Below are 16,343 nucleotides of genomic sequence, written 5' to 3' on the forward strand. Positions count from 1 at the left end.
AAGTCCGTGGGTACCCGGGTGCCCTGTCGGTAACGTAAGGGTGTTTTTTTGTCGGTAACAAAAGGGTTAATAAAGACAATAATAATAAATAAGATTTGCCGAGTGGTGCTCAAAAAACTTGCTTATATGTACCAAGTATTGAAAAATTCGTTTCATCGGAAAAATCAGCCATTCACATTCGACTACGTTTTCAACAGGCAGAGTTTTACAACGATTCAGCAAGTTAAGAATCTTGCTGTTATCTTGGACAGTGCTCTCACATTTCGTGTACATTGTAACAACATCGTGACTAGAGTCAATTATGTTCAAAATCGCTGATGTAGTTTTTCCCCACTGTCCGGTACTTTCAACGAGCGATTCCTGCAAGAAACCCTATGATCGTCAACCGTCTAAGACGAGTTAAGTATTCTCCATTTAATTCCCCGAATTATTTCGATATCTTTGTAGATACGTATTTCGACCACAACTGTGTGGTCGTCTTCAGTGTCTCGTACTTGACTCGACTTACTTGACTCTAGTACGAGATACTGAAGACGACCACACAGTTGTGGTCGAAATACGTATCTGCAAAGATATCGAAATAATTGGTGGAATTAAATGGAGAATACTTAACTCGTCTTAGACGGTTGAATACATTCCACTAAAAAGAGCTTAAAATATTTTTTCTGCCTATGATCATATTATACATAATACGTTGAAAGCATGCAGCCAAGGACAATACGCAACACTAATATTTGCTGGTTATTTTTGGCGATGGAGGCATATGAGCATATGGAGACGCATGATGAATCAGCCTCTTGTGACTAAACTTGTGCAAATTCCAGTACACATGTTAATTATTGTACAAGTATGCTAGCATTTGTATGGCAACTTGTATTCATGAAAACCTGAACTTAGTTACATGTTGGGAATAACGTATTTTTGATTACAAACATGTCGAATGTAACTAGGAAATCATAAGAACTAGGTACATGTGCAAATAGCTGGCTGTCGGGTGTCTTTTGAACAATTGCATTTTGTTTCTGTTATCTTAGATTAATCAATATTTTGGTTGCCAGAAAACAATAACCGCTATAGAGTAAATTTGAATTTAGACTTAAAATTTGTTTTCTGAATAAATAATGAAGCAAATATTCGCATTTCCCAGTGAGCTTTTGGCATAAACTAGGCGATGCTAGGGGTATGCAATAGTCTGAAAGGGAACCAGTAAAAAACAGACCGCTGTCATACAACAAGGAATTCGAACAAATATGAAATAGTAATGCTTATAATAGGTTAATATTTTTTTTAATTCGAAAATTCCCAACTCATTTCAGATGGTTTAAGCACACAATCAACCCACATACCAAACAGGAAGATTGGATATATCAAGGAGGCTACTGGGAACGAACGGATGACTCACAGGAGCTGGACATATTTTGAACGCCGTAGATCGCGTAACTAGTGGCCACATCCGCGCAGCTGAATCCTTCTATCATAAACCTACATGTACTTGCATTTTTCCAGTTACCAATGAATCTCATATAGAAACTAATTGTCGAAAGAGGCTGATCTTACGCCAGACCGCTACGAAAACGAAGTTCACGGTCATGTGTCATGTTTTAACTACATTTGCGGGAGCTCGCTCTGAAAGCTACATTCACATTTCACAACAAAACAAATTAGGGACGGTGAAGTAACTTCTTAATTTTTTAAGGAGATATCACAATCGGTTGCATGGAATAGAGAAAGGAGATCAAATAACCAACTACACGTACATTCAAAATGTACATAAACACATACAGAACTAACATTTGGAGTGAGTGCCAACGGGGCTAGGAAACCAAAACAACTTAGATATCGTCTATCTACTCCCACTATTGGAAACAGTTTGTATCCGAGTTGTAGCGAAAACCAAATTTAAACCTAAGTAAGTGTTTTTAGATTGACCAAGACGCTGTTTGTTAATACAGGTTAAATCGGCTCTGAAGAATAAATATATAACATATAACAATAAATGTATCTTTATCAGAGGGGCAGTGCGAGCTAGGGGTCCACAATGTAGAAATGTGGGATCCCTAACAGGTGCGAACCAAAGAAGGAGTTTTCAATTTTCCGAAGGAGCGAATCTACAATTCCAGCCAGCAAGGCAATAAAGGGAAACCGGGAAGCTACCAAACCAAATTCGACAATATCAGTTTAAGCATTGTTTAGGCGAAGCATGTATTTTGAAACGACACTAGAAATAAACGAGATCAGAACTACATATAAATAACCTATAGGTTGATAGGAGTTAATAGGAACGAACATTTGGAAGAGAAGTTAAGGCATAAAGAAAAAAAAAGTTTTCTTTTCATAATATAAATAATTGCACCCTAGTAAAAAAAAACTTCATAATTCATCTGATACAGTGGTCTACCTAAGATATAGTTTTCTGTATCTATCAGAAAATGTGTTCGCAATCTCAGTGAGAAACTTGGCATCCATTGTATTCGGGCGTTTTCATTCCAATTATACAAAAGCAAACTTTTCGAACAGTTTCTGCACAACAAAGATAAGGTTGGGAAAACTCCAATGTCCCTGATTTTAGTACCAATCTTTTTTTTAATCTTGTGTTTATTTGGAAGGCTCATTTGGCGTTACGGATATTTTGTTTTTTTGCACAATTCATTTTAGATTTTTTTATTCTTCCTAACAACTAGAGTAAAGGCTGCCCCAGATCTAAGCGATTTCATCGCCGTGACGGCGACAACTAGTCGCCGCGATTCTATCGTTGGGTAGCTGCAGGCAATGTTATATTTACGCTTCCATACCAACGGCGACAGAATCGCTGTCGCCAAGCGATAGAATCGCGTTGTGACTGTCGCGTCGCGTGTGTTTGGGGGAACCTTAAGTTTGGGTACACGTGGGTGACTGGAGGTTAGGGATCACAAATACACAATAGGAAAGGGAAGGAATGGAAGACATACAAAAAAGACGGGAAACAACGAAAAGAAGAGTTTTTTTTCAACTTGTATACAAGTGCGATTTTCATGTTTTTGTTATGATTCGAGGAGGTTTTTGCTTCTCTTTTATCGTTGTTCGTTATCTTTCGAGAGCGATTTCTGCAAACCCTGGCCATAACTCTTTTTCGAATTTTAGATTTAAGACTGTCGTGAACGATTTTTTCAGTGTACATAATTTTTTTGACGTAGAACTACGTTTGTCTTTTCTATATTAGGGTACACTTTACGATTGCAAAAAATTGAAAATCGTCACGAAAATATGATAGACTTTTTAGCTTCATAAACTTCATAAAAGCCAACATTTAGAATAAATCTCCACTTTTTCACCGTTTAATAGACGGAATGTAAAATGGCAAATGTGTGGCTTTAATTAAAAAAAATACAAATAAACAGAGAAAACCGTGAAGTTGCGTTTGTTTTGACTAGAGGTGCGTACACGTTCAGAGAGATGGGTCGAACAAAAAACAAATGAACAAATAGAGAAAATGACTTCGTCATGACATGATCTGCTGGTACTCGCATATCAGCATTGAATAGCATTCAATTTTATCATACTTCCACATAACATGATAAAAAATGAGACATTGTTCCGGAGAAGTGTGAAAAAAAAATACCAAACCTACCTTGTCCTATATTGGATGTACCAACATACCAGTTCCATTATAAATTTACATAAACACTTTTTTTTTCCACGATATAAATCATTTTATGTTAACTCATCCAATGATGGACTATGCAAAACTTTATCACAATCGCAAAATGTTTGAATTTATTAGATTTTTTACATGAGACACGCGGTTCGAAACTTCATCGGCTATTGTCTCAGTATGCGAAAAACCACTGATATGAAACTGATATGAAAGTACCGGCAGTGGTATTTGCATTAAATTTTATTAAAAAACAATTTAATTAAATTTCCGCAGATCAGTTTGGACATCAAGTTCCGAACAAAATCCTCACATGATTTAAAGGTGAAATTTTCCAGAATCTAAATAAATTTCACCTCGAATTTTCAGAGGCACCAATCTAACCAAAGAAGCAACCGATGACTGTCATCTTTCTATTTTGACTTTGCTGAGAGCGACGCAGCAACCATAGATTAAAGAGATGACAGTTGCTTTTTGCTTCAGTATTGATAGTGGTGCCCTTGAAAACGCGAGGTGAATAAACATTGGATTCCAAAAGTTCGTCCTTAAGAATTCTCTACGATTTGCAAAAAAAAATCAATTTTTTGGGTTTATTAGCCCAAATAATCTTGACGGATCTATAGGGCACTGCACGGAAAGATCTCTTCCTCTTTCGTTCTTCATATATTTTGACATTTACCGGCCTTGTTGTTTTCTAATTTCTTTGCAGTGAGAAAGAGACAACGCAGTCCGTGCAGTGCGCTATAGAAATTTTTCCATTTAAGGCCATTCCTCACGGAATCCATGTTTCAAAGTGCTCGCGTTTTCGGGGCACACCACTCGATACGGAAGCACGCACAACTGTCATTTTTATTTTTTCACGCATGCTGCGACGCAGCAAAGCTAAATTAACAAAAATGACAATTGTGCGCCGCCTCCGTATCGAGTGGTGTGCCCCCGAAAACGCGAGCACTTTGAAACTTGGATTCCGTGAGGAGTGACCTTAAAATAATGAATTATTCACGAGAAAAAGGAGATATCGAGGAATAGAAGGGGAATTGAAATGGGTACTAGATCGAAGAAAGCTCGTTGATAAATGAAAAATGATAATAAAACAAATGTCATTTCTTGTTTTTGATGTGTTTGTTATTGTCCCAAGGTTGTCTATTGGTGGCAACTCCGACGATGCACTACTCGCGATAGATGGGCGGTCGATACACGATGCAATCCCTCTGTTTGGTGGTTGCCCAATGTTGGTAGAATCAAGCAACTCCTGCGTAACCCTCTGCTCCGATATCAACTGCGCAGAGATAATGAGACCATTCTTCACATCGTGGACTGCAGGCCCTTCCTCTTCTTCTTCTTATTATTATTGGCATTACATCCCCACACTGGGACAGAGCCGCCTCGCAGCTTAGTGTTCATTAAGCACTTCCACAGTTTTTAACTGCGAGGTTTCTAAGCCAGGTTACCATTTTTGCATTCGTATATGATGAGGCTAACACGATGATACTTTTAAGCCCAGGGAAGTCGAGACAATTTCCAATCCGAAAATTGTCTAGACCGGCACCGGGAATCGAACCCAGCCACCCTCAGCATGGTCTTGCTTTGTAGCCGCGCGTCTTACCTCATGGCTAAGGAGGGCCCCATAATCCGTTATTTTGTCTTTGCATCCTATTGCCGGAGAGTTTCCTATTGAAAGTTAACCGGATCGGACTATGGGATCGGAAGTTATGGACAAAATACAATTTTTAACTTGTACGAGAAAGGCACCATCACCGCTAGGTGGATTAATCAGGGTTTTTTTATTTGAATAGTTTTGAGTCGAGTTTTATTTTTTTTTTAATTTTTCTCGACTATACTGAGGGTAACCGCTTCTTGTGTAAATGAGAACTGTTCGATAAGTGAATTTTCTAAAATAGACTAAAAGTGGCATAATCCTGAAAATTTTGAACGCCATAACGTCTATTGTTGAACACTCCGTACATTTTTTAATCGTATCATTGAACAACTTCCCCTAATATATCCTTTGTTTTTAGTCAGTCGAACAACTGATACCGTAATCAATAAACACATGAGCCAATGAAAACATTACTCAATCCACTTACCTTGCATCTTTCATAAAAGATAGGCGCTGCTATTAATTCATTACTCACTTTTGTACAAAGTTCTTCCAACATTTGACATACCATGAGCTCGAACACTGAAACAAATGGAAAGCTGCTGATCGTTATGATTTTCTGTCAATTATGGCTGCCACACATACACATTAACAAGGTATTTGATCTACTGAAGGAAGAACTAAAAGTATGCTAGACAAATTTTAAACAAACAATAAAATGCTCAATTGAGTCATTGCAATTTTGCGCTATACACTACAGACGACGGAAAATTAGGAAAAGAAAAACGAAATCAATGTGCTTTTTAACATCTTGAGAAAGACGTACATTAAACTGTGTTTAGAGATTTTCTATTGGCTAGAATTGGAATTTTGTTTTGGGTGAAAAAAAAAACCTAACTGGACAAATCAGTAGCGCGTATTGTTCGTAGTATTGAAAAGAGATAAAATTAATTGTTGAAGAAATAGTAATAATATACAAACTAAAGGAACTCACACAATTGGAGTTATTATACTATATTATCAAATGTATAAAAACAAACAAAAATGCAACTATGTATGCAATAGATGTGAAATAAACAGATGGAAATAAGTTAGAAATGAGTTTTCTTTCACAAAACAAGCAACCTCCACATTTTTTTTACTCAAGTAAGAAATTTATTCGCGCTTTCAGAAAAAGATTGATTTCTTTCAACTTCATTTTAGCATTTGACTTGCAAATGGTTGTATTTTTCAGTTTTATATTTTAAAATCAATAATCTGTTCAACAATGATATAATCTGATCTGATAGATGCTTCTAAACTTGCTTGTGTATCAATGTGCTTTCATTTTTTGGTAAACTTGTTTATTTTTATTTTCCTACTAATACTACTGTTACTGTTGGTTACGACTCATTCCAATTATTCCTAAGGATTTTGCTATAGAGAGTCAGCATTGCACTATCCTATCAGTGAATCTACACTAGTTTTATAGCTTCTTTCGCATACTAAAAAATAAATCATATCTATTTATAACGCCACGTGTGCTTTTTTTTCTAAACTGGATTAAATATCAAACACAATGAGTATCGTTTTATTTGGTTCGTAAAAAAGAATGCTGGAAAAGAGATTAACTCATCCGAGGTTCCACGCCATCGTCTTCATCCTCTTCAAAGCTGTCATTGGTATAGTCACACTCGCTGCCCTCCACCTCAACCTTACTGCTACTATCAGTACCTGGCGGCGTCACGACGATAACCGAGCGGTTCGTTTCCCATGCGCGTCTTCGTCTCTGTTGTTGTTGCTGTCTTCTGCGTCGATCACTTTTGCTAGGGGAATTGTACGGGCTGGGATGCCCTCCACCCTCACCAGCCCTGCAACTGCTACTGGACGGTTCCCGTAGTGATATCGCTTCCGCTGTCACCTCCCCACCTTCATCTCCACCATCATCATCATCATCAATCTCATCCTTCCTCTCCTCTTCATCATCATCACCATTCAACACCACCAGCAGTATTTCATTGTCCTCTGTATCACAACTGTCTTCTAGTGGAGCAACCCCTGCGAAAGGAGGCGCCAAAATGGAAATGGAATTGACCACCATACACAAAAACAGCGCGCGAGCGGGAGGAAGCACGAAGCGATATTTTCGCGAAATGGAATGTGGAAGAGAGAAAAGAAACAAAGATAAACAAAGAGGAGATGAAAGCAATCAGTGTGTCTTGGATTGAGAAACTAATCTAATTTTGCAATTTTTCTTAACAATAAGAAAGCTACGAATGCCAAATAGTCGGTTCTTCAATTTTGGTTTGTTTAGTGTACGGCAAGCAAAAGAGGTGGGACTAAAAATGCAACATCAGCAACCAAACAGAGAGGGAGGGATTTTACATACCAGATTAGCACGAATGCATTGATTGGTTAAAATCGCTGTTATAGACGCGAAGCACATAGGAAGAAGGAAGGTGAGACGGGAGGAGGCGGCATGGTATGAAACATTTTATGAACTTCTCACCAGATGAAAGAAAACTCACTCAATTGACTACTACTTATACCTAATGCAATTTGCTACGTTTCTAAATTACGATTGCTTGGCTTTTCTCTGGTATCACTCTACGTATTATTTTGTTATCATCCACAGTGTCTTTTTTTCCAAACTATACCTTAACATTGATTCACAAACGCTGTCCCAACAGCGTTTATTATTTTGAAATGGTTATGGTTGTGACAAATTGTTAATTGTTTTGAATAGTATAACTGTTCGTTTGGTAGTTGTTAAAAGCCTGATTGGGTGCCTTTGTAGCTGTTGCTCATAAACATGTGCTGATGCGTTGCTGATAACTATTTATTCGATATTTTAAGTGGAGTCTACATGGATGTATAATAATTGTAAGCTTTATGTAGAATTCAGCATTCTGGTTTACGTGGTCGGGAATTATCATTGTGATAAAATGTCGATGTCCTTTAAATATAAGTGGTCAGTTGAGAACGATTCAACAATAGTTCAATGAATAAAAACTATCTGCCAAGTGCATATCTGGTACATGTTGTTTGAGCAATTAATTGAATACTGTTATTTCCAATTTATGACAAAGTATTAGGAGAAGAAGAAGTTATATTTAACAACTTTTTAGAACAGTTGCCAATGAATAAAACATCAATGAGATGAAAGTGAGACTTAAAGACGGTTTCGTGTTTTAGGGTTACTCTTGGTACATCAGTTTGAAATGTTTCTAACTAGGCCTAATGTTTTTGCTCAAAAAGGTGGTTTCGGAAGACCAATTGCCGATACTGATGTCGATAATCTTGAGGCTGCATATGGTTCGCTTCGTACAGCTGTTGACGTCAACTTCTTCTTCTTCTTCTTCTTATTGGCATCACATCCCCACACTGGGACAGAGCCGCCTCGCAGCTTAGTGTTCATTAAGCACTTCAACAGTTGTTAACTGCGAGGTTTCTAAGCCAAGTTACCATTTTTGCATTTGTATATCATGAGGCTAACACGATGATACTTTTATGCCCAGGGAAGTCGAGACAATTTCCAATCCGAAAATTGCCTAGACCGGCACCAGGAATCGAACCCAGCCACCCTCAGCATGGTCTTGCTTTGTAGCCGCGCGTCTTACCGCACGGCTAAGGAGGGCGTTGACGTCAACAATGAGTTTTAATGGTGATGCTTGATGCATATTTTGATTCATAAGCGTGTAGCCTGGCGAACTTCTTTGAAATATCAAATGCGTATTTGATGACCACAGCGACTGCTGTCCGTATACTATCCGCAACATGACTGAACTGAACAACAGAACTGAAACAACGTCTGTTCACCAAGAAGGTTCGGCTCAAAAGCGTTATGTTTTAGCACTTTTTATTATGCATCTCTTTGGAGGTCTTTTAAGCGTTATGATCAGCATCCCCTAGAAGTGAGATAATTTTTTCCGCAAAGCGGAAACATTCAATGTTTTTGTCTTCACAAAAGTTGTAGCAAAAGTTCTCCTGAAAAACTTTGCCAAAAACGCCAAGTTCGTAATTGCATTTACATACATTTATTATGTCAACAAGTTTTAAATATTTTTATCAAGAAAACGCACATATGGAGACGCATGGTGCATTGTATCTCCTTGTGAATATTTTATACTTGCAATTGGCTACAGCTCTTTTTTTAAACCTACGCCGAATAGAGTATTTCTCCACTGGACTCAGTGATCCTGTGGCTAATCGCATCACAGTCGCCCTGATCAAATTCGGCGCCCTCATATACTCTTCAACTGCAAAAAGCCATTTGTATGCGGCCATTTCCAGAAGCTTCTCTTCAGGTTCTCTATTGAAATGTTTCAATCTTCGCTTGACGTTCTTCCGGCATACGAACAACGTGTCTAGCCCACCGTAGTCTGCCGTGTGACATAAGCTTAAAAAAACAATATCCACCCCTTTATACACCTGGTACAACTCGTGATTCATGCGACGCCGCCAGATACCGTTCTGCTGTTTACCGCCGAGTATTGTCCGCAGCACTTTACGCTCAAACACTCCGAAAGCTCTCCGATCAGCCTCCTTTAACGTCCATGTTTCATGGCCGTATAAAGCCACCGGAAAAATCATAGTATACAGCGCGAATTTTTTTTTTCGTTTGCAGACTACGGGACTTAAGCTGGTTACGAAGTCCGTAATAAGCCGCTAATGTTCCAAGATACACAAATTCTTTCAACACTTCAAATTTTTCCTCATCCAGCACCATTTCACTACCACCCCCACTACTGAACCCACGTTGATTGCCAGCGACCATGTACTTCGTTTGCTGGTATTGATCGTGAGTCCAATCCTCGCTGTCTCCCTCGAGAGTGCATCACCCTGTTTTAATCCATCCAAGGTAACAAATGATGTCGATATCTCATCAGCAACCCTTACACTTGATTTCGATCCGTCCAACGTTAAGTATACGAATCAGCCGTATCAGTTTCGCTGGAAAACCATGTTCTAGCATAATTTGCCATAATTCATTCCGTTTCATTGAATCGTACGCCGCCTTGAAATCAATGAACAGATGATGAGTCAGCAAAGTTGTACTACCGAAATTTTCAAGGATTTGTCTCAGGGTAAACATTTGATCCGTCGTTGATCGGCTCTCTTGAAAACCTGCCTGGTATTCGCCGACGAAGGACTTTTCAAGCGGTCTCAATCTGTTGAACAGAGGCCACATGGGACATAATTTTGTACGCCGAATTAAGGGAGAATTATTCCTCGGTAAATTTGGCGCACTCTAGTCTGTGCCCTTTTTTAAAGGGGAGAGGCAGATGAGGCCGTCCAACCAGCTAGCAGGCAATTCCTCGTTTTCCCATATTTTCAACATAATATGGTGCACAACTTCATAAAGCTGCTGCAGTTCAGCCGGGAGCTGGTCCTTACACGCAGCCTTATTGTTTTTCAGCTCTTTAATAGCTTTTCAAACCTCATCTAGTGTAGGTGGCTCCACAGCTTGTCCATCGTCGCTAATATTTATTCTGTTCGCCGATGCACCGTCACTTCCACTATTCAACAAAGTCTCGAAGTGTTGCTTTCCACCCTGGCACAGCCACTTCGGTTTTATCTTGTCAACAAATTTCCTTTCTTGGTCGTTTACGCACATTGAAAGGAGATGGCGCTGTCTTTCTCCGCACGCCATAAGTGACAGTCTCATAAAACCTCTGCATATTACATTCTGCTCCACGCTTTCCTGCGCCTCTACTAATAACTCTCAGTTCTTCAATACTCTTTTTCTATTTCACCTGCGGGTGCGGGGTTCTGTTTTCCAGCTGCACTCTTGTGTTTCCCTTACCATGAACCGATATCTATTCGATCGGGTACCTGACACCAACATCCGACTTCTGGCAACGTTTCTTCTCGGTCTGTCACGCTCTGACACTCCACATTGAACCAACCCGTCCCAATGGGTCCGCCTTTGTGCAGTGCCTACCACTTCCTCGGTGCTGTTATGCTCACCGATCCATGGATCGACTCCCATGTAGATCATTGATGTTGTCGCTAACGTTGTCGATTGTACTTCATCCGTTCGTCAGGCTTCTGGCGATACTCCCTTCTATAAACAATCGCTGGATATTGTAACATAACGTTCTGGCTGCGATCTTTTCGTTCGATGAGTTGATAGCCGTAGTCCGGGTTTTCACTGACAACAACAGGTAGTGATCAGAGAGTCAATGTGCGGACCTCTAGTGTCCGCACATCGATAACGCCGAGAAATAGCACCCATCCACCAGAACATGGTTGCAAGTTTCCACCATTTGGGTGTTTCCATGGCCATCCCTCTGACAGCAGCCAGAATTCACTAGCCGTAGGTCGTTGGTCGTTGGTAGCAGAGTGAAGACTCTCCTACTGCAGGGTTCTGGGCCGCTCACTCAATCTCAGGCATAGAGCCGCTTTCTCACGAAATGTTTCCTGGGGAGAAATCGCTTTTCGAGAAAAACAACCGGAGAGTGATAAACCATTTTCTGCTCACTTCCGACTGCTTCGCGGAAAAGTTGGTTTCTCGTTTTCTTCTACATCCGAGCTTTATTTGGTGCCATCAGCAATGCGGCATAAACAAACCAAATTACCAACATGCAGATAAATATGAGTGAAAGAGGTTAAAAAAATCGATTTTGCCCACAGTGCTCATCCGATTCTTTATCATGTTCTGAGCGGTCCTCTGAAAGCAAAATCGATTTTTTGAACCACCCTAATGGTGGTGTAGCTGTGAATGGACGCATCCTCATTGGCTATTATTCTAGGGTTCGAGTCCAAGCGTGGCCAAATACAACATTTTATAGTATTCTTTTCATGGATAATTCTCGAGAAAAGTGAGTGAGAGGTAAAAGTGATGAAACGAAAAAGGATTTTCATCTGTCAAGTACGATTTTTCGCTTATCTTCCAAGGCTAGCCCCAGGGAAAAAGATTGGTAGGTTAGTGACGTTCCTCGCCATAAACAACGGAAATACAGATTCTCCCTGGGTCCTACAAAATGCTTGCTGGTTGTCGTGGAAACTTGCCCCGTACCGATTATGGGACGGAAAAAGTCCTCTCTACCGACCTGAGCGTTAGCGTCTCCGATAACAATTTTTACGTCATGCTTTGGGCACTCCATAGGCTTTATCAAGACATTCATAAAACGTCCTTCACGTCGTCGGATTTATCGTTTGTCGGTGGGTAAAACGTTGATTAGGTTGTAATTGGCGAATTTGCCCGTTACGTATCCTCAACACACAGATGCGTTTTCGCTAATTTCCATCGCATCACTCGCAATCATACTTCTTTGTGTATGTGATGTTAATTAGAATGGTGAGACGTGAAATGTGATTTCCATAGCAAAAAAGTGCTAGTGTCCGAAGTTTAAATTTGCATGGTACTAGAGCAATTTCATTTCGCAAAAAACGTTTGGGTACTGATAATTTGGTACTTCTTCTTCTTCTTATTGGCATTACATCCCCTTACACTGGGACAGAGCGCTTCGCAGCTTAGTGTTTATTGGCGCTACTTTCCACAGTTATTAACTGCGAGGCTTCTAAGCCAGGTTACCATTTTGCATTCGTATATCATAGGCTAACACGATGATACTTTTTATGCCCAGGAAGTCCGGGAAACAATTTCCAATCCGAAAATGCCTAGACTGGCACCGGGGAACCCAGCCACCCTCACCATGGAATTCTTAGCTTTGTAGCCGCGCGTCTTAACGCACGGCTAAGAAGGCCCAAGGGCGTTATTGATATGGCTGGCGAATCTTAGCTTTTGGTCTAACGTCAAGCCGAGGTACAGAAACTACAGGAACTTGTTGTCCACACACGTTGATTTGTCTGCGAGGGAAGATTGGCTTTACGGCTTCGCTTTCTTGTGAAAAAGATTGTTTGCGACTTTCCACCATTGACCTTTATTTTCCACTTTTTATGATAGTCCTCAATTGCATCCCCTGTAACGCTGGGTAGACACCTTTGCATGGTGTGTGTTACGGCTGTTCGCCACATTGAGAGTTGACGTAAAGTCAATGTCAACTTCTCTCCACGAACAGCCTAGATAGTTGCCGTGGTGTCGGCAGCCGTGGTTATCTGCCAAGAATAACATTACGGATTGCCTGTTCCAGTGGTAAAGTCCACCATACAGGTGACCTCAATTCTTGGTGTGATGCGGCTTTTATGCTTACTGTGCCACGAATGAATGGTTAGGGGGGTCTAATAAGAACTCAACTGCGTAAACGGAGCCTGTGAAGCACCAGGGCCCCTTCACAGTATTTTAGCCCTCGCTGCGCTAATCCTGGAGCTATAGCGTAGTTGACTTTTTTACTTCTCCGAGATAATCGGCTACTCTTATTCAACTTCATCATGAGGTTAAAATAAGTAGGGTTATGAATATGTGTTTTAATTAGTGTTCAACAAATTGTCACCTATATGGATTCGCATTATGCGTTTTATACAATGTGCTTTGTGTATGTTACCTATATGGATTCGCACTGTGTCTCGTCCTTGACGTTTGGATGGCTACTCTTGTTCAATCTCAGCGTGAGTGGGGTTAAGGAATAAGTGTTTCACTTAGTTTTCAACAAATTGTCACCTATATGGATTCGCATTATGCGCTTTCTATACAGTGTACTCTGTGTTTCGTCTTTGACGTTCGGCTTCAGCTACTCTTGTTTAATCTCAACTTGAGGTTGAATAAGGGTGGATTATGAGTATGTTTTTTTCACTTAGTTTTTTCAACAAATTTTCACCTTTATGGATTCGCATTATGCGTTTTTAACAGTGTACTCTGTGTCTCGTCCTGACGTTCGGCTTCGGCTACCTTTGTTCAATCTCGACGTGAAGTTAAATAAGAGTTGGTGGATATATGTGTTTTACTTAGTTTTCAACAAATTGTCACCTATATGGATTTGCATTATGCGTTTGACGTTCGGCTTCGGCTACTCATGTTCAATCTCAACGTGAGGTTAAATAAGGGTGGGGGTATGGATACGTGTTTTACTTAGTTTTCAAATAAATTGTCACCTATATGGATTTGCATTATGCGTTTTTTTTTTTTTACGATACACTTGTAGTATGTTACCTATATGGATTCGCATTATGTTTTTCACAATGTACTCTGTGTCTAGTCCTTGACGTCTGGGTTCGCCGGCTACTCCTGTTCAATCTCAACGTGAGGTTCAAATAAGAATGGGGTGATGAATATGTGTTTTACTTAGTTTTCAACAAATTGCCACCTATATGGATTCGCATTATGCGTTTTTCACAGTGTAATCTGCGTCTCGTCTTAAGCGTTCGGCTATGGCTACTCTTGTTCATCCTCAACGTGAGTGTGGGGTTAAGAATATGTGTTTTACTTAGTTTTTCAACAAAACTTCCAATTTAAATTGGATTCTGCAGATGACATTATTTTACAATGGGTACTTTGTGGATTGTCACTCTTATATGGATTCGCATTATGCGTTTTTTCACAGTGTAACTCTTGTGTTTCTGTTCTCGTTCGTCTTATTGTTACATCCCTTGTGTTTTTGTGACCTCTCTTTAGTCCCTAGCTGAATGCGTGTGACTCTGGACATCATTGTGATTTCCTACAAATGGTTTCCGCCTCTTCAACTTCACTCTTCTTCACTTTCCCCTTTTCTACTAGCCTTTTCCGTCAGGTAAATGACAGAAAGGCCAGTAATAAAAGATGGCAAACAAATCTCAAATTGAGGGGAACGTGCCTCCTGAGCCGACGTTCTGATACCCCGATACTTATTGGATCTTTTATTTCTTCCTAATTTCTTTTTATGATAGTCCTCAATTGTATCCCCTGTATCGCTGGGTAGAATAACTTGCATGGTGTGTGACGGTGTAAGATCTTCACGGTCACATTGTCGGCTACAGGCAAATCCTGACCTAAGGAATACCTTCCCAATATGCAACTCCGTGGCATTTTACGAGGGTGTCACCGAGTTTCTGGGGGCCCTCTCAGCCAAGTAGGTACTGACACGGCCAAAAACCTGCTCCTCCCCCTCCTCAAGTTACGGTGAAGATGGATGGCCAATATAGTAGTAATCCTCATGCTTTTGGTGATTTTTATCTCAGATTGAAATCACACCACACCCACCTTTATTTCTGATAGCAATCTGAATATGGATTTCGAAAAAAACATGCGTATCACTATTGTCCAATCTCCGAAGTACACTGTAACTATGCTACCAATGCTAGTCCTCAATTCGTAGGTATCCTGATCCGCTTGAAGTTTCAGGTAATTAGCGATGAAACCGGTGTCAATTTTAAAAGAGGAAGTATTTAATCGTCGTTTTGAAGCACTCACGGGAGATCTGCTGTGAAGATGTTATATACAAAAGATCAGCGTGTGGGAATGATAATGTCTTTAGGTACTCCAAAAGAAACAAACTTTCCGAATTGATGTCGTCCAGTCAACTTTCACGAGCAGGGAGCGGTTTTGAAGAAAAGAACGAATAATTTCAGTAAGTGCAAGGAAAAGTTTCTTTGAAGCATTTTGTAGAATCCTGCATCTGCCAGACAGTCATGCATGTTTTCTCCACATCCAGGAAGAACTACGTTCTTTGAAGATTTCCCTCACATTAAAATTGTTCGAACCTCTTTTACCAACTGCACCTCAATTGATGTGGGTAGTTGAATGACCCCTTCTTGAACCTTGAATTGTTGATCTGGAATAATTCTTTATGGCTTCCAAATGCTTGATCGGATGCGGTTTTAAGATGTAATGCGCCTGGAGAAGTTTTGGTGAGGGTTGGCAGTAAACTAATTGGTCTTGTAGTTCGAGGCTTTTGCTATCCTTGCCGCATCCTATATGAAGTATCCTAGTCGTAAATCAAGTGGAAAAAGATCTTAGAGCGGAAAACACGTGACTTTTTTTCTTTTAAGTGTAGTCTCTTCAGTACATTGTGTTCTTAATTTGGTCGTGACCAAGGACTTTTTTCGATTTAAGCTTTGGCAATGATCCAACCTACCTCCTTTGGACGAATCTGGCCACGGATGATCGTTTTGTCAGTTCGGTCTGTTTTCGGCGGCGGTTGATTGATCGCTGCAATCGTATTATCGTCGTATTTGGTTGGGGTGGAGAGTCAACTGGAGTGTTTTTCTACTGGAGTGTATTTTCAGTGCTGCTAGAGCTCCAGTGGTTTTAGC

At 40.1% G+C, this 16,343-nt stretch overlaps 2 protein-coding genes across 9 annotated transcripts in view; one reads left to right on the forward strand and one right to left on the reverse strand.

Moving 5' to 3' along the window:
• Nucleotides 1-6,321, forward strand: part of LOC134217950 (oxysterol-binding protein-related protein 2) — a 73,511-nt gene extending 67,190 nt beyond the window's left edge. For 7 of the 8 annotated variants that reach the window (XM_062696799.1, XM_062696802.1, XM_062696801.1 and 4 more), the window contains one exon: nt 1,317-6,321. In XM_062696799.1, coding sequence (XP_062552783.1) covers nt 1,317-1,422 — 106 coding nt within the window. In that variant the 3' untranslated portion in view covers nt 1,423-6,321. The remainder of the gene's footprint in view (nt 1-1,316) is intronic. The other variant, XR_009981192.1, reaches the window with a different exon arrangement.
• Nucleotides 2,905-16,343, reverse strand: part of LOC134217949 (PAS domain-containing serine/threonine-protein kinase) — a 75,251-nt gene continuing 61,812 nt past the window's right edge. Inside the window, exon 7 of the mRNA XM_062696797.1 lies at nt 2,905-7,268. Within this exon, the coding sequence (XP_062552781.1) occupies nt 6,838-7,268 (431 nt within the window). The 3' untranslated portion in view covers nt 2,905-6,837. The remainder of the gene's footprint in view (nt 7,269-16,343) is intronic.

This window comes from Armigeres subalbatus, chromosome 2 (genome assembly GCF_024139115.2).
Source record: "Armigeres subalbatus isolate Guangzhou_Male chromosome 2, GZ_Asu_2, whole genome shotgun sequence".
NCBI lineage: Eukaryota > Metazoa > Arthropoda > Insecta > Diptera > Culicidae > Armigeres > Armigeres subalbatus.